Raw genomic sequence first — 18,046 nt, forward strand, 5'->3', positions numbered from 1 at the left:
CAGCTCCCAGGGCCAGCAACGCGGCAGGTCAGGACCACTGTCCACAGGAGGCCAGGGCTAGCGGGCAGGACAGGCCATCCCGTCACACCCACACTCAGCTTCCCAGGGGCCAGGTGTCCCCCCACCCCATGGCCAGCTGCTCACTGCACTGAGCCCAGGAGGCCCTGCGTCCTCGCACACTGGACAGAGAGGCTCTGTCCCTCTTCCCATGTGAGTCAATGAACTTGACCTTGGGTTGGACATTTCCAAGTATTTTCGGCTCATCACAAGGACAAGCTATGCGGTCAGTGTGGGCACTGCCCAGGGGTGTTCAAGAAGGCTCTGGTTCAGGGTGCAGCAGGCACTGACACGTCTCGGTAGATCCATGAGATGCGCGACCCTGGGACAGTGACCTGCTGCACCTCGCTGCCTCCACCGCCCTCCCTGCCTGCTGTCCCAGCTCAGGGCCATGCCCGCCCACAGCAGGGGAACCTCTCGGCGCTGCCCTTGTGGGAGTTTGTGCTGGAGGGGTTCAGAGGAGGTGTGGAGGTTCAAGCCCTGCTCTTTGCCGTCTTCCTGGCCCTGTACGTGGTGACCGTCCTGGGCAACGTCACCATGATTGTGGTCACCACCCTGGATGCCCGCCTGCACTCCCCCATGTACTTCTTCCTCAGGAACCTGTCCCTCCTGGACCTCTGCTACTCCTCCACCATCGCCCCCAACACCCTGGCCACCTTCCTCTCCTCCTCCAAGGCCATCAGCTTTGCGGGATGCGCCACCCAGCTATTCTTCTTCTCCTTTCTTGGTACCACTGAGGCTTTCCTCTTAGCAGTGATGGCCTACGACCGCTTGGTGGCCATCTGCAGCCCCCTGCAGTACCCTGTGACCATGTGTCCTGTGACATGTGCCCGCCTGGTGCTCGCAGCCTACTGTGGAGGCTGCCTCAACTCCATCGTAGAGACCAGCCTCACCTTCCAGCTGCCCTTCTGCAGCTCCAACCGCATCGACCACTTCTTCTGTGACGTGCCCCCCCTGCTCCGGCTTGCCTGTGCCAACACGGCTCTCAACGAGCTGGTCATGTTCGGCCTCTGTGGGTTCATCATTGTGGGCACCACTCTTGTGGTTCTGGTCTCCTACGGCTACATCGCAGTGACCATCCTCAAGATGCGCTCGGCATCTGGGCGACACAAGCTCTTCTCCACCTGTGGGTCCCACCTGACCGCCGTGTCCCTGTTTTATGGAACTGTGTTTGTGATGTACGGCCAGCCAGGAGCTGTGGAGTCCATGGAGCAGGGCAAGGTGGTCTCTGTCTTCTACACCCTGGTCATCCCGATGCTCAACCCCCTCATCTACAGCCTGCGGAACAAGGACGTGAAGGACGCGCTGAGGAGGCTGGGACACAGCCACGCAGAGGACAGTGTCCCGTGAGGCACAGTGTCCAGGGACCAAAGGGAGACCCACTCTCTTTCCCCCCTCCACCCTTCCTGCTTCCTCTTCTTTCCTCTTCCTTTCCACCTGCATTCGCCCTTACTTCCAGCACATGGTGGCCGGGCAGTCACTAAGCAGGAGGAATGAGTCTTGCTCTGACCTCCAGAGGTCTCCAGGGCAGAGCTGGGCAAGGCCAGGTCCCTCACCTGGGGAAACATGGGTGGGTACTCCTCCTGTTGCCCTCCAAAGGACCCCTCTTCATGAAACAGGCTGGTTTCCAGGCGTCCTCCCTAGGATGCTCTGTGGCTCTGGACTCATTGGGGTGGATGCACTTCTGATGGGTGCTTGGGGATGGGGAGGCAGGAGCCCATGCTCAGATGCTGCCAGATGCTAGTTCCCATCCTTTGGCTGCCCTGGGCTTGCTCACGTTTCCCTGCTGGCTGAGTGGGAGCCTCCTCCCACACATCAGACCTTTCCATTGGGGCAGTTCTGTCACATTGGCTCCCAGGCGTCCCCGGGTGCCTTGGCCAGCAGCTGCCTCACTGCTGTCTCTCTCGTCCTGTCTGTCTCTGTGCCTCTGTGTCCTTTCTTCTTACAGCAACTCCAGCCATGGTTAGGGCCCACCCAGGAGAGTGTCACCTCGTGGTAAGTAATCTATCTGCCAAGATCCTCTGTCCAGGTTAGGTCACATTCTGCGTTTCCAGGGGACACAACTGACCCCAGTCAGTTACGTCCCATGAGCCTCAGGGAGCTCGTGTCCTGCATTTGCTGCTGTTGGGGTCCTATGCTAATGCACTCAGTTCCAACCCGTGCCTGCTGAGCCTTCGTGTCTCACCAGTTACTGAGAAATCTCACTCTGGTTGGACGTAGGTGTGTCATCTTTCACTCCATGTTTTTGCTTTATGTGTTTTACATCTTCATTACTTATATGCAGATTAAATGTTCACATGATTGGGTTGGATGAAACATGTTCATTACTAAACATCTCTTTATAAATAAAAAACACATCTTAAAATTTATGTAGCTAATCCACCTTGTGATACGACTTACTTTGGTTCCTACTTTCATGCTTTCCATAGTCTATTAAAATCATGTCTCCTTCTCAATTTGTATGTAGGCTTACAACATCTTTTTCAATAGATAGATCTACCTTAATTTCATTGAGTGTGGTGCTACCTTGAGGAGGAAACGGTATGTTTTGGCAGGAGTAAAAATCATAGCCCGAGCAAACTGACACACCAAGCATGTCTGAAGGTCTGAGTCTGTTCAGTAAAATCATCCATTTCTGGTGGAGGCTGTTTGATTTGAAATGGTTCTTAAAGGGAAACAAACAAGCAAGAATTTATCTGTTCTGTCCCATATGAATGGACCGAGAGTTCATGGTGCCTGGTCAATACAGTTCTCTGTCCACAAGGCTCATGGTGAGCCAAAGCTGCTTCTCAGATAGGAGTGCTTATCTGTCACTCAGTCTTCACAAGGGATAGCAGCTTCCCAGGAATCAGGATTACTGAGGACCACCCTTTGGGAAAACCCAGTGAGTGAGGGTTGGGCAGAGCTCTTTGGTGCCTGATCTCTCAAGAAGGCAGGACACCACGTTTCTTGAGGGAAGAGCACCGTGCCCACACAGCGTGCTCTGACCCAAAGTGGAGGCAAAGGCCACCTTGAGAACACACATGTCACGATGGTGACTGGACTCCAGCTGAGCCTCGAGACCCCATCATGACCAACAAGAGCACAGGCCACAGAGGAGCACGATGAGGTCACCAGTGGGCGAGCCCTCGGCCAAGCCAACAGGACTTCACACAGGACTAAGTGCCAGTTCATTTAAGAAAGTGGCATTAATAAGATGACATCAGAGAGTGGCAGGACGGGGCAGCTATAGATGCAAAGAGATGCCAAGAGAATTGTCTGTGATTCCCTCGTGAGAATGTATTTTGGATACTGAGTCAACAGCTGAATCTAAAAAACCACACCTGTATTGCACATCTGGGCATCAGACATTTGAATAATGATAGATGTCTGACGATATTAGTGAATCACTTTTCTTCAGATATGATAACAGTACTTTTTGAAAATAAAAAGTGCATATCTTTTTGAAAATAAAAAAATCCACAATTTATAGATAACAGCTAAAATATGCATGGAAGATCGCATCACATCTGAAATTGCTCAGAACCACAGGAGGACATGGGAGAGCCAAAGGAAGTTGGGTGCTGGTTTGGCCGGGAGCTGCTTGCACATGGTGCCAGCGGGTGGCCCTTGCTGTTCCCTGCATCATTCCCTCCACTTTGCCCTATCTGAAGTTCAGGGCAGGGCACAGTGCTGTTCCCATCCTCCCACCTCCCAGTTTAAATCAGCCCTTCCATCAGCAGCTCATTTCCTCATTCACTGTAGGAAAATTATTTTATGTCTTTAAAAATATTTCCTCTCATTCGGTTTTTCTGTTTCACAGTCACTTTGGTTGTTTCTGTGGTGGGTTATGAATATTTGACCCCCATGCCTGATCATCTCCATCTAGAGTTGATTTTGTCTGGACTAATAATTTTTTCAAGACTCTATTCTGTTAATTCAGTTTTGGGCTGTCTTTGCTTCCACATAATGTTTCTTTCATTGGTTTTCTGTTTACTTTGAACTCAAGGAGAAGTCAATAGAAATTATTTTGGAAGGTTCAGTGTTGGGGTTCAAGATGATGGAATATAAGAGGGAGGCCACTTTCCTGGCTGCTCTGTGGTGTGAAATCAAGAAAGCAGACAGGCAGTTTCTCAGCAAGGTGGGTGGCCAAAAAAAAAGGTGGGGCACTTCACTGAAATTTGATACTAAACATTCAAAGCAGATCAGGGACTTAGGAGGTAGGATATAATCAGGAAGGAATCCCCAATGCCACAGCTGCAGCCAAGGTGCCAGTCAGAGTTGCTCCTCTGCGAGCAAAGTGCAGGGGTAAGGGAATCAAAGTAGCCCACATTTTGAGGAGGCCTGAGGCATGTCTGGGTGTGGAGAGTTTAGAGATCAAAGACACTGACCACCTAAACTCAAAGGCACACTGTGCAATATCCTTGTGCAGGAAAGAAGTCCCATCTTTCCTGGCTGCATGTGGAGGACAGAGGAAAGACCGTTCTGAAGTTGTGGGGCAGGGACCAGCAGCTGGGGGAGCTGGTTCCTGGCAAACCCAAATTTGGCCCATAATACAGGCCCGAAAACCCACACTGCATGACACAGGGGTGCCTGAGTGACCAGGAGAAAGTGGAACAAGGAGAGGTTCACACAGGGGCTACTGCTGTGGAAACCTACCCAGTCGCCCCTCCCCTTCCTATCTGGCTGCTCTGCAACCCACTGGGAGAGATGTGCCCAACTGGGGGTTGCGGGGATGGAGATGGGAGAGATGGAGTTTGGAGAATGACTCTGAGACCAGGAAACGTGGAGTCTGCAGGTGATGTAGGGGACTAAGAATGGGTTCCTCCACCACACGAGAGGAACCCAGGGGAGATCCTCGGGTACAGTCTTCCAGTGTGGACCAGCACTTGCTGGGGCCTGGAGGTGCGCCGACTTGAGGTCTCTGGGCCAGTTGACATTCAGCAAAGAGCCTGGAACGCACCTAAGCCTAAGCCCCACCCCCAGGGGTTCTGCCTATGGCATCACCTCTCTACCTCCACACCCCACCCTGAGGGCAGAGCAAGCATCACACCACAGAAGACCCCACCTAACACTGCTGAGAAGGGAAGCTGAGAATCTTTCAAACTCCATTAGAAATAGTACTTCAACTTTTCATCAAAATCTTTTTTTTCCTTTTTCCTTTTCTGTGTTTAATGGTGGCCTTCATGGTTCATGGACATTTATACATATTCATATTTGTTTTTTTCTCTCGTTTCTAACATTTTGAAGGCAGTTATTTTTCATGGATCAGTATTTTGAAGACTAGGATATTTGATTAATATATTTCAGTTTTGAATTTTTTATTTTAAAAATTTTTACTGTATATATTTTTTCTCTCACTTATCTGTTTACCTTGATTCTCCTTTTCTCTTTTCTTCTACTTATAGCCAATCTCTATTGTTCTTTCACTTTGTTTAATATTTTACTTCTGTCTTTATTGTCCTTTCTCATAATTATCACATCCTACATCATGTATATTCCTTCTCTCCCTGTCCAACATTTGAAATTGTAAACCCTTTGAAAACTCAGTTATTGTAGACAATAACTGATCACATCATTTCTGTTTATTGTGACGATTAACATTGTAGATGGCATAGCAGGAACTATTCGTTTTAATGCTGTATATTGTTTGCATTGGTTGTTGTTATTTATATTCCCCTAGTTGGTAAGGTACTGGAACTCTTCAGGGACATTATAAGTCTACAGGGTAGAAACTCTATTGCCACAGATTCATACTGTTAGCTGGGTAGACTCACAAACACTTGAAAGGCAAGGGAACAAATCACCCAAACAAACCAAATACTTCAATAACAGAATCCATTGACACCACAGTGGAGGAAATGTCAGAGAAGGAGTTTACAATGTATGTAGTTAAGCTGATCTGCAAGGCAAAGGACAATGTAAGGAGTGAAATCAGAGAGAAAATACAGGATGTAAAAAGTCACTTCAATAAAGAGATATTCTGAAAAAAATCAAGCAAAAATTCTTGAAATGAACGATTCAACAAACCAAATTGAAAATTCAATGGAAAGCATCATAAACAGAGTAGACCACTTAGACAACAGAGTTTCAGGCAATGAACACAAAATACATAATCTTGAAAGTGAAGATGTTAAGAGACCATGAACACAACATCCAAGAAATATGGGAGAGCATGGAAAGACAAAATTTAAGATTTATCAGGACAGATGAAGACTCAGAGATACAAGCCAAAGGAATGCACAATTTTTTTCAATGAAATAATATCAGAAAATTTCTCAGATCTAAAGAATTAAGTGAAAAATCAAATATAAGGCATACATGACCATAAATATACAAAATTACAACAGACCCAGACCAAGGCACACTATTATGAAAATGCCCAACAGAAAAAAAAAAATGCAGTTTTAAAAGCTTCAAAAGAAAACTGACTGGTCACCTTCAGAGAGAAGCCAATCCAGATTTCTCCACCCAGATTCTCAAAGCTAGGAGGTCTTGGAATAATTTATACCAAGCTCTGAAAGAAAACGGATGCCAGTCAAGTACCCACCAAAATTAAGCTTCAGAATTTATGATGAAATTAAAACATTCCATGATAAACAAAAGTTAAAAGAATTCATAACTAGAAAGCCTACACTACAAACATACTCAAAATATTACATGAAGAAATGAAAAATAAAAATGAAAACCAGCAAAAGAAGGAAGTACACTAAAAGAATAGTCAATCAAAGGAGAAACTAATTCAAATTAAAAACCAGAAATAAATCAAAATGACAGGGAATAAACATCATTTATCAGTAAAAACACTGAATATAAATGGTCTAAACTCATCAATTAAAAGACACAGATTCAAAAATATGCTGTCTCCAAGTGACTCACCTCATAGACAAAGACATCCACAGACTGAAGGTAAAAGGATGGGGAAAAGCATAACATTCTCATGAATCTTGTAAACAAGTGGGGATTTCTATTCTCATATCAGATAAAGTGGACTTCAAGCCAAAGTTAATCAGAAGGAACAAAGAAGGACATTTCATATTGCTTAAGGGTATTATACATCAACAAGACATAACAATCATAAATATTCTTGCCTCAAACAATGGAGCATCTACAGATATCAAACAAACCCTTCTCAATTTCAAGAAGCAAATAGACTGCAATACAATAATACTGGGTAACTCTCAGCATTGGATAGATCCTCAAACAAAAACTAGATAAAGAAGCTATAGAACTAAAAAAAATACAATTAATAATGTAGACTTAACAGATATATAGAGAATATTTCATCCCTCAATGACTGAATACACATTCTTCTCAGCAGCCTATGGATTCTTTTCTAAAACAGACCATATCTTAGCCCACAAAGCAATTCTTAGAAAATACAAAATATAGAGATAGTATTTTGCATTCTATCAGATCATAATGGAATGAAATTAGAAATCAATGATAAAATAAAAATAAAAGCTACTCTAACACTTGGAGACTAAATATTATGCTATTGAATGGCCAATGGATAGCAGAAGAAATCAGGCGCAAAATAAAAAAAATACTTAAAGATAAAGAGAATGGCAACACAACATATCAAAATCTCTGGGACACAAGGAAGGCAGTTCTAAGAGGAAATTTCATTGCATTGAGTTTATTCACTAAAGGAATAGAAAGTCAACAAATAAATAACCTATCATTATATCTCAAAGCCCTAGAAAAAGCAGAAGACAGTAGAAGACAGGAAATAATTGAAATTAGAGCTGAAATCAATAAAATTGAAACAAAAAATTCAAAAAAAATCAAAGAAAAAAAATTGGTTCTTTAAGAAAAAAAATCAAATTGATAAACCCTTAGCCAAGTTAACTAAGAGAAAGAGAAAACTAAAATTATTAAAATTTGTGATGAAAAAGAAAATGTCATAATGAACACTACTGAAATACAAATGATAATCAGAAACTATTTTGAAAATTTAGACTCTAATAAAATAGAAAATCTTGAAGATATCGACAGATTTCTAGAGACATATGACCTACCCAAATTGAATCAGGAGGACAGAAAATTTAAACAGATTAATATCAAGCAATGAAATAAATTGAAGACACCATTGAAAGCCTACCAACAAAGAAAAGCCCAGAACAAGACAGATTCTCAGCCGAGTTCTACCAGACCTTCAAACAAGAACTAACACCAATCATCCTCAAATTATTCCATGAAATAGGAAAGGAGCTTGGACCCTTTCAAACTCATTCTATGAAGCTATTATCACCCTGATACCAAAACCAGACAAAGACACAACAAGGAAAGAAAATTTCAGACCAATATCCCTGATGAAAATAGATGCAAAAATTCTCAATAAAGTCCTGGCAAACTATATACAAAAAGATATTAAAAGATAGTGCACCATGATCAAGTGGGATACATCCCAAGGATGCAAGTTTGGTTCGACATATGGAAATCAATAAATGTAAGCAATAGACGTAAAGAATCATGATCATCTCAATAGATGCAGAAAAAGCATTTGACAAACTACATCATACATTCACGTTCAAAACACTAGGAAAACTATGGATAGTAGGAACCTACCTCAGCATTATAAAAGTTATATATGCTAAGCTCATGGCCAACATCATTCTCAATGGAGAAAAACTGAAAATATTCCCTGTAAAAAGGCAGGGATGTCCTCTTTCACCACTTCTATTCAACATCATCCTTGAAACACTAGCCAGACCAATTAAATAGCTGAAAGAAATTAAAGGGATATGAATAGGAAAAGAAGAACTCAAACTATCACTATTTGCTGATGACATGATTCTATATTTAGAATACCCAAAAAACTCCACCAAAAAATTTCTAGAACTCATAAATGAATTCAGTAAAGTAGCAGCATGTGAAATTAACATCCATAAATCAATTGTGTTCCTATACATCAGTGACAAATCCACTGAAAGAGAAATTAGAAAAACTAACCCATTCATGATAGCCTGGAAAAAAATAAAATATTTGGGAATCAATCTAACAAAAAAGGGGAAAGACCTCTAGAGTGAAAACTACAGAACACAAAAGAAAGAAATTGAAAAAAACCTTAGAAGATGGAGAGACCTCCCATGTTCTCAAGCAGGCAGAATTAATATTGTCAAAATGGACATACTACCAAAAGCTCCATACAGATTTAATGCAATTCCTATTAAAATTGTAATGGTGTTCTTCATAGAAATATAAAAAGCAATAATAAAATTTATTTGGAAAACTAAGAGGCTCAGAACAGCCAAAGCAATCCTCAGCAAGAAAAGTAAAACAGGAGGCATCACAATACCAGATTTTGAATATACTACAGAGCTATAGTAACAAAAATGGCAAGGTATTAGCACCAAAACAGGCATGAAGAATGTTAGGTTGGAATTTGGGCAACTGTAGGAGGGCGGAGCAACTGAGATGAAGGGCAGTGCACCAAACGGTGATCCATCAAACAGACAAGAAAACTCCACTGACCCTTAACTCCACCTGTTGACCCTTAACTCCACTGACCCTTAACTCCACCTGTTAACCCTTAATTCCACTGACCCCTAATTTCACCTGCTGACCCTTAACTCCACCTGTCACCCCTGCCCATTCTGGCCTATAAAGACCCTGGGCAGCCAGGGCCATGCACAATTTTCTCCAGCTCCCTACCCTTACCCCAGGGTTGGGAATTTCGCCTGAGGGCCAAATTCTAATAAAGCTTGCTTCACCACTTTCTGCCCAGTTTTATTTGGCGGCTAACCATGCCCCCAGCTTACATTTGGGGCTGAAACCCGGGAGGGTTTTCGGGTGGGTTGAGGCCCACCCCCTCCCTCAGAAGAACCGAAGATTCTGTTCCTTTCTGCTCAGCTCTGCTCCATTCCATTTCTCTTTATCCAGCATCAAACAGGGTAAGTTCCCTAAGGTTTTTCCATTTACCATTCCAATTTTTACCCTCTGTTCCGCAAGGGGTCCGTCCATGTGTGCGCCACAGACACCCCTGCCTGTTCCATTTGGGCTCTGGTGGCCGCAGAGACATCCCGGCCTCCAGTTAGCCCCCACTTATTCCTTCAGTATGTTTTAGATCTCAAGATGGCCCCCAAAGGGCGCTCAGGACCATTCACAAGCTTCTCTTTTTGGAATGTGGCGCTCGCCCCGCCCCTTCCTCTACCTCTTCCTCCACCCAAGGTCTCCTCGCAGGGCTGGTCCCAAACTCCACCCCCTCCATGTTCTGGCCAGAATTCCCCTCCTCTTCCTGTCCTCCTCCTCCTCAGCGGAAAGCCTACCCCTTCCTCCTGAGGACGCAGCTCCTCTTCCTCCTCAGAGCCCTCCCACCTCCCACCTCCTACTCAGAACGTCCCTCCGCCCCGTCTGTTCCCTCCTCCCCTGTGAGAGCACACACGTGATCTCATCAGACCCTCCCACCGCCTAACCCAGAGCTCTTTCTTCTCCATAGGTGGCTGGTGCGGAGGGCCTTGTGCGAATCCACGTTCCATTCTCACTCAGGGTCTTTCTCTGCTGATTCCTCTACTTATATTAAGGAATTGAAGTGTCTTTCCCAAGCTCGTAGTCTCACCTGGCCTCATGTTCACGTTATTCTCTCTTCTACTCTCACTCCAGACGAGCGAGCCCGCATCCAGCAGGCACACGGGACCACGCTGACCAAGCCCATTTAACGGACATAACTCTACCCACAGGAGCAGCAGTGGTTCCAATAACCGAACCAAACTGGAACTATGGGGAAGACCAGCAAGGCCGCCGTCACTGTGCTCGCATGTCCAACACCTCCTAGCAGGCATGCCAGCAGTCTCCAATAAGGTGGTGAACTTGGATACACTGAGGGAAGTTACCCAGCATCCAGATGAGACCCCAGCCTCATTCTTAACCCCTTACAGAGGCCCGTACTAGATGTACTAAACTGGACCTGATCTCCCCTGGGGCTACAGTGCTAGCAACCCACCTCATTTCTCAATCAGCCCCTGATATAAGGAAAAAGCTGAGGAGGACCCTCAAACCCCTCTCCGAGATCTGGTGAAAGTGGCCTTTAAGGTCTATAATGCCCGAGAGGAATCAGCTGAATTGGCCAGGCAAGTTCATTTACAGAAAAGGTGACACTCCAATCCCAAGCCTCGGTAGATGCCCTGTGGCCTGCGGCTCCAGCGAGAACTTCAAAGGGGGTCCAGCAATCCTCTCCGCCAGGGGCTTGCTTCAAGTGCAGACGCGAAGGCCACTGGGCTCATCAGTGTCCAAACCCATGGCCCCCACCAGGCTGTGGACAGGCAAGAGGGACACTGGAAGAGTGACTGCCCTATGGTCAGTCTCTCCCTGGCGCCTCTACACAGGGGTGTGACCAGCCGAGCGGTCCCTTCCCATGAGCTTTTGGGATTCGTGGGAGACTGAAGGAGCCCGGACTCGAGGACCCCTGCCACCCTCGCCAAGCCCAGGGTAACGCTCCAGGCAGCAGGTAAGTCCATAACTCTCCTTGTGGACACGGGGACACCTATTCTGTCTTGCCTGCCCACTCTGGGCCTTTATTTCCTTCCCAGGTTTCGGTTATGGGATTGATGGAAAAGCCTCCTTCCCAAGCAGAACAGCTAGATTAGCCTGTGCCCTGGAGGGACACCCTTGTACACACTCCTTCCTGGTCATTCCCTCCTGTCCGGTCCACCTCCTAGGAAGATGTTCTCCAACCCCTAGAATCCACCCTACAGCTCCTTCCCAGGCACACTGCTAGTGCTCACCTTCTCCTACCTCTGGTTCTTACTCTCTCTAGCACCCCACACCACCTACCTACACTGCCCCCAGACCTGGTCGACCCCCAAGTCTGGGACACCTCCAAGCCAGGCATAGCTCCCACCACAAGCCAGTCCCCATCCAGCTGAGACCTCAAGCTAAGTTTCCCTCACGTGCCCAGTTTCCAATCTCCCGTACTCACAGGGAAGGACTTAAACCCATTAGAGACTGGTTGCTTACTCAGGGACTCCTCATCCCTACTGACTCCCCCGTAACACCCCCATACTGCCAGCATGTAAGCCCTCAGGAACCTATCACTTGGTCCAGGACCTCCACCTAATTAATGAGGCAGTTATTCCCATCCACCCCGTGGTTCCTACCCTTACACCCTTCTTCCCACACTCCCCCTTCTACCACCCACTTCACAGTCCTGGATCTCAGAGACGCGTTCTTTACAGTTCCCCTCCACCCTGACTCCTTCACTCTTTGCCTTCACATGGGAGGATCCTACTTCCTTTAGGTCTCAACAGCTGACATGGATGGTTTTACCCCGAGGCTTCCGGGACAGCCCCCACCTCTTTGGGAAAGGCCTGGCTCAGGATCTGGCCACTGTGACTTGGAGAGAGCACACTCCTACAATATGTGGGTGACCTCCTCCTACGCAGCCCATCCCTCAAGGCCTCCCAGACCCACACTGCCCAGCTCCTTAACTTCCTGGGGTCTCGGGCTATCGGGGCTCTCCAGCCAAAGCCCAGCTCACCACCCTTCAGTCACATATTTGGGCATGCTCCTCACTCCTACCTCTAAGAGGCTCACTACAGACAGAACCCAAGCCCTGTGTGACTTACAGCTGCCAGAAATGGCAGATTACATCCTCTACTTCCTGGGTTTGGCTGTTTTTTTCCAACACTGGGTCCTAATTTTGTGCTTCTTGCAGAGCCCTTTATCAGGCAGCAAAGGAGACTCCACATGGGCCCTTACCTCCCCAAGATGACAGATAACGCTTTTTACAAGCTGAGAAATGCTCTCTCACATCCTCCCCTGCTCTCTCTCTGCCCAGCCCTAACCGTCCTTTCCACCTCTTCACAGATGAAAACGGTTGTAGCCACTGGCCTCCTCGTGCAACCAACTGGACCTTCTCACAGACCAGTGGCATCTCTCAAGCAGCTTGATTCCACGGTTCGTGGGTGGCTGCCATGTCTCTGAGCACTGGCGACAGCAGCTGAGTTAACTAGGAAGCTCTAAAGCTCACCCTACTCCAACCAATAACTGTGTCCTCCACCCATCGACTGCAGGACCTCTTAAGCCATGACTCCCTTCCCTCCTGAGCCCACGACAAATTCAAGAACTCCATCTCCTCTTTATAGAAAACCCCGCCATTACTCTCTGTTCTTCTCCTCTCAACCCTGCTGCACTTCTCGCCACTGTCCCCTCCTCCCTCATTCTTGTCCACAGGTGCTGGAGGCCCTCGCTCGCCCCGTGAGGACCTCTTCCATTACCCACTCCCCTCACCTGACCTAGACATTTTTGTAGATGGCAGTTCTGTGCTGGGTACAGTATGGACGGGGTAGAGCCGCTTACACAGTTGTCACCACCGCCTCAGTTCTGGAAGCCAATTGCTTCCAGAAGGGACCACCCACTTCCCAAAAGGCCCAACTCTTTGCTTGATCAGGGCTCTAATTTTATCCAAAGGTGAACAGTCAACATCTACACAGACTCCAAACATGCCTTCTGGATTGCTCACTCACACTCGGCTATTTGGAAGGAGCGCAGATTTCTCACACGAAGGGGTCACCAGTGGTGCCTCCATCCTCATTGAGCAGATTACTCCCAAGATTCGGACTTCCTGCACCCATTGGGTCAGACCACGGTCCAGCCTTCACCTCCCAGGTTGTCCAGCTAGTCTCCAAAACCTCAACCTCACCTGGGGACTCCACACTCCCTACCCACCCCAACCCTCGGGTAAGGTGGAAAGGGCTAACGGCATTCTCAGGGACCGCCTCATACACTTGCTGTTGAACTTAGACCTTCCTGCCCAATCTCCTTCCGTTGGCCCTCACCCGAATCCAGGCAGCCCCTAGAGCCCCCTCAGGCCTCAGCCCCGTTGAGCTACTCTATGGGCAGCGCCCTTTCCTAATAACCAGAACTTCCCAATCACCCCTTCTCCTTAGCATCTTATCCATCCTACCTCACGCTCATTGCACAAGCTCCTGAGGGAGCACGCAAGACGCTACCTTCCAGCACCTTCCACAGCCTCATCTCCAGTTGGACCGCAAACTGAATCGGTCATCGTCCTCTCTAACTGGGTGACGCGTTTTGGTACGAGAATTACATCCCCAATCACTACAGCCCGCTGGACTGGACCTCACACAGTTATACTTACCACCCCCAACAGCGGCCAAACTTCTGGGCACTCCCTTGGTACCAAGTCTCCCGCCTTAAAGAGCGCCCTTCCGGGATACCCATTCCTGGACTTCCACTGCCACTGGGACCCACCAAACTTAAAATCTCTCGCCAGCCCCTATTACTGTTACTACTCCATTAATTTTCTCAAGCCTCTGTCCAGCCTACAGGTGGCATTTCTATGCCCAGGAAATGTGGCAGATGGGTGGAGCCCTCCTTCTTCAAGATTGGGAGGAAAAGGACTGTTCCCCCACAGGAAGTGACCAGGAAATCACCCTCGATCTCAAGGATCTTAAAAACTATATCTGTCTCTTCTTGCTGCGTCTGTATAGTTTGCTTTCTATTGACCAATACCAGCATACTGCAAGACAGAGCCCACCATATACAGAGGGTGCCCCTACAATGCCTGTAAAAGACATTTCCCAGAGCCCCGCTGGGGGAAACGTAATAAGAATCAACATCAAAGACCCCTGGACCCCAAGATGGGCCTCAGGGGTTGACGGTTAAAGTTCACACAGGGCCAACAGTCAGCCGTCCCATGGCTTCACTTAGAATCTGGGGTGCTTATACTCGGGTAATTCCTCAGTTCAACCTAACCATTCAGGAACAGGAAAAGGAGATCCAACGCCAGCTCAGCACAGCTACACAGCCTCCGGCTAACCCTTCCTCATGGCTTACTCCGATATGTCAAGGTCTTCAACTCCTTCATCTCTCCAGAGTCAATGACATTTCAGATTGCTTTCTCTGCGGGTTTGGACCAGACCCCCCCCCGACAGCCGTTCTCATGAGTACCCTCCTAACACTTCCTCGAACCTCAAGGAACCCCCTCTTCACCTTTGGAGGGAGCTCCCCTTTATCACAATCCTCAGGAAACTGCTTACTGTTATGCTTCCTCTAACTCAGTGCCTTGTAACCAAACCATGCAGGTCTCCTCCTCCAATATTTGCCCCTCCAGGATTCCTTTTTCTGGTGTAATGGCGCTCTGACCAAAGAATTAGGTGCCAATATGCCCTTTGCTTTCTGCGTGCCCTCCATTTTAGTTCCTCAGTTGGCACTATATAGTGAAGCTGAATTAATCTGGCTTTCTCAGAATCCCACCCCCAGGGTAAAACGGGCCATTTTCCTACCGGTGGAGGTCGGGCTCTCCCCAGCCTCCTTGCTTGTGGCCTCTGGGTTGGGAGCAGGAAGGAACTCGGTTGTGCAGTGAGCACCTCCCAAGAGCGGGAACAGTAACCCCAGGAGGCAGTAGAGGCGTCTGCTGCCTCCCTGGCATCCTTACGAAGACGGATGACATCTATTGCTCAAGTCTCTCTACAGAACCGTCGAGCGCTCGGTCTTCTGACAGCAGACAAAGGAGGACACGTCTGTTCTTCAGGGAAGGATGCTGCTATTACATCAAGGAAACTGGACTGGCCGAAAAGAACGTCGAAACTCTCGGGCCATCTGAGTGGAAGGCTGAAGCAACATCAATCACACGACCCCTGGCCAGGACGGCTGACCCCTACCCTGACTCCCCTGTTTGAGACAGGATTTCTGCTCATGATTGCTCCCTGTTCTCAGGTTTGCCCGGAACCGCATGAGTGAGGTTGCCAGGGTGACATACAAGCAGATGCTCCTGCACTCTGATAGCCGCCCCCCACCGACCCTAGAACCCAAACCCTCTCCCCACGACGCCCCCTAACATGCATGAAGTAGCCAGATGGACTCTGGCGCCCTATATCACCAAAAAGGTCGGGATGTTAGGTCGGAATTTGGGTGACTGTAGGAGAGAGGGCGGAGCAACTGAGATGAAGGGCAGCGCGCCAAACGGTGACCAATCAAACGGACAAGAAAACTCCACTGACCCTTAACTCCACCTGCTGACCCTTAATTCCACTGACCCTTAACTCCACCTGCTGACCCTTAATTCCACTGACCCTAACTCCACCTGCTGACCCTTAATTCACTGACCCTTAACTCACCTGCTGACACTTAACTCCACCTGTCACTCAGCAGGACCGCCGCCCATTCCAACTATAAAGACCTGGGCAGCCAGGGCCACGTGTGATTTTCTGCAGCTCCCTACCCTTACCCCAGCGGCTGGGAATTTCGCCAGAGGGTCAAATTCTAATAAAGCTTGCTGGGCCACTTTCTGCCAAATTTTATTTGGCCGCTAACCATACCCTGAGCTTACAAAGACTGATGGTACAGAATAGAGGACACGGAGACAAACCTACATAAATACTAGACAAGGGTGCCATAAACAAACATCGGTAAGATAGTTTCTGTAACCAATAGTTTTGGGACAACTGGAATCCATGTGTATCAAAATGAAATCAATCCCCTACCCTCACCCTGCACAAACTCAACTCAAAGTGGATCAAGGACCCAGGCAGTAGACCAGAGAGTCCATGCCTACTAGAAGAAAAATTAGGCCCAAACCTCCATCATGTCACCTTAGGAATCAAATTCCTCCATAAGACTCCTAAAGTGCAAATCAAGAGTCAATACATGGAAAGGAATCCAACTATAAAACTTCTTCACAGCAAAGGAAACAATCAAGATCATGAACAGAGAGCCTACAGAACGGATGAAAATCTTGTCACCTGTACCTCAGATAGAGGATTAATCACCAGGATATATAAAGAACTCAAACATTTGACACCATTAAAACAAATAACCCAGTCAATAAATGGGCTAAGGAACTGAACAGACACTTCACAGAAGAAGAAATATGGTCAACAAATATATGAAAAAATGTTCAACACCACTAGCAATTAGAAAAATGCAAATCAAAACTAATATTTCACCTCACACCAGTCAGAATGGCAATTATCAGGAATATAAATAAGAATAAATGTTGGTGAGACTGTGCGGGAAAAGATACACTCATACATTGCTGGTGGGACTGCAAATTGGTTCAACCACTCTGGAAAGTAGTATGGCGGTGCCTCAGAAAACTTGGAATGTAAATACCATTTCACCAGTGGTCCCACTCCTCAGAATATACCTAAATGACATAAAATCAGCATACTATAGTGATGCGGCCACATCAATATTACAGCAGCTCAACTCACAATAGTTTAACCATGGAACCAACCTAGGTGCCCTTCAACAGATGAATGGATAAAGAAATGGGGTATATATACAGAATGGAATATTACTCGGCCATAATGAAGAATGAAATTATGGCATTTGCCAGTAATGTGATGGAACTGGAGAACATCATGATAATGAAATAAGCCAATCCCCCCCAAAAAGGTCAAATGTTCTCTCTGATATGTGGATGCTAACACACAATAAGAGGAGGATAGAAGTTCATTGGATTGGACAAAGGAGAATGAAGGGAAGGGAGGGGGACGGGAATGGGAAAAACAGTGGAATGAATCAGACATAACTTTCCTTTGCTCATATAGAATACATGCCAGGGTAAGTCCACATCACGTACAACCACAAGAATGGAAACTTGTACTCCAAGTGTGTATGATACGTCAAAATACTCTACCCTCATGTGTAACTGAAAAAGAACAAATAAAAAAAATTTAAAAAGAAGGCACAATGCTGATAAATTTTATTTCGTTTAATTTTAGAGTAATAAATATGTATGCAGTTGTGAGATACAGATCTATTATGCTCTTCACCCATTTTCCACAGTGGTAACATCCCAGAAAAATAAATACATTATCACAATCAGGAAATGAATTACTAAATACTAGGGACCTTATTCATTCATTTTGGGCTTGTGTTTATATTTAGTTTTGTATGTTTAGTTAATGGAGAAACTAAGGACACCAAATTTGGATTTTTGGAAATTATATTTGTGCAGTTTTGACAGTGATTTATGTCACCCTCAAAACAACCAAGATAGAGTTCCACTGCAGATGTGCCCTGGGCTGCCCTCTCATAGTCA

At 46.7% G+C, this 18,046-nt stretch overlaps 1 protein-coding gene across 1 annotated transcript; it reads left to right on the forward strand.

Annotated features, from left to right (window-relative positions):
• The first annotated feature begins 369 nt into the window (after positions 1-369).
• On the forward strand, positions 370-1,407 carry LOC124979558 (olfactory receptor 12-like). Its single transcript, XM_047543916.1, has one exon. The coding sequence runs from the start codon at positions 370-372 to the stop codon at positions 1,405-1,407; it is 1,038 nt and encodes a 345-aa protein (XP_047399872.1).
• Positions 1,408-18,046: the final 16,639 nt, after the last annotated feature.

Source organism: Sciurus carolinensis, chromosome 3 (assembly GCF_902686445.1).
Source record: "Sciurus carolinensis chromosome 3, mSciCar1.2, whole genome shotgun sequence".
Lineage (NCBI taxonomy): Eukaryota > Metazoa > Chordata > Mammalia > Rodentia > Sciuridae > Sciurus > Sciurus carolinensis.

What these genes read in the sequence shown, in the direction of transcription:
- LOC124979558 (XM_047543916.1), top strand. Translation starts at nt 370, where the DNA reads ATGCGCGACCCTGGGACAGTGACCTGCTGCACCTCGCTGCCTCCACCG.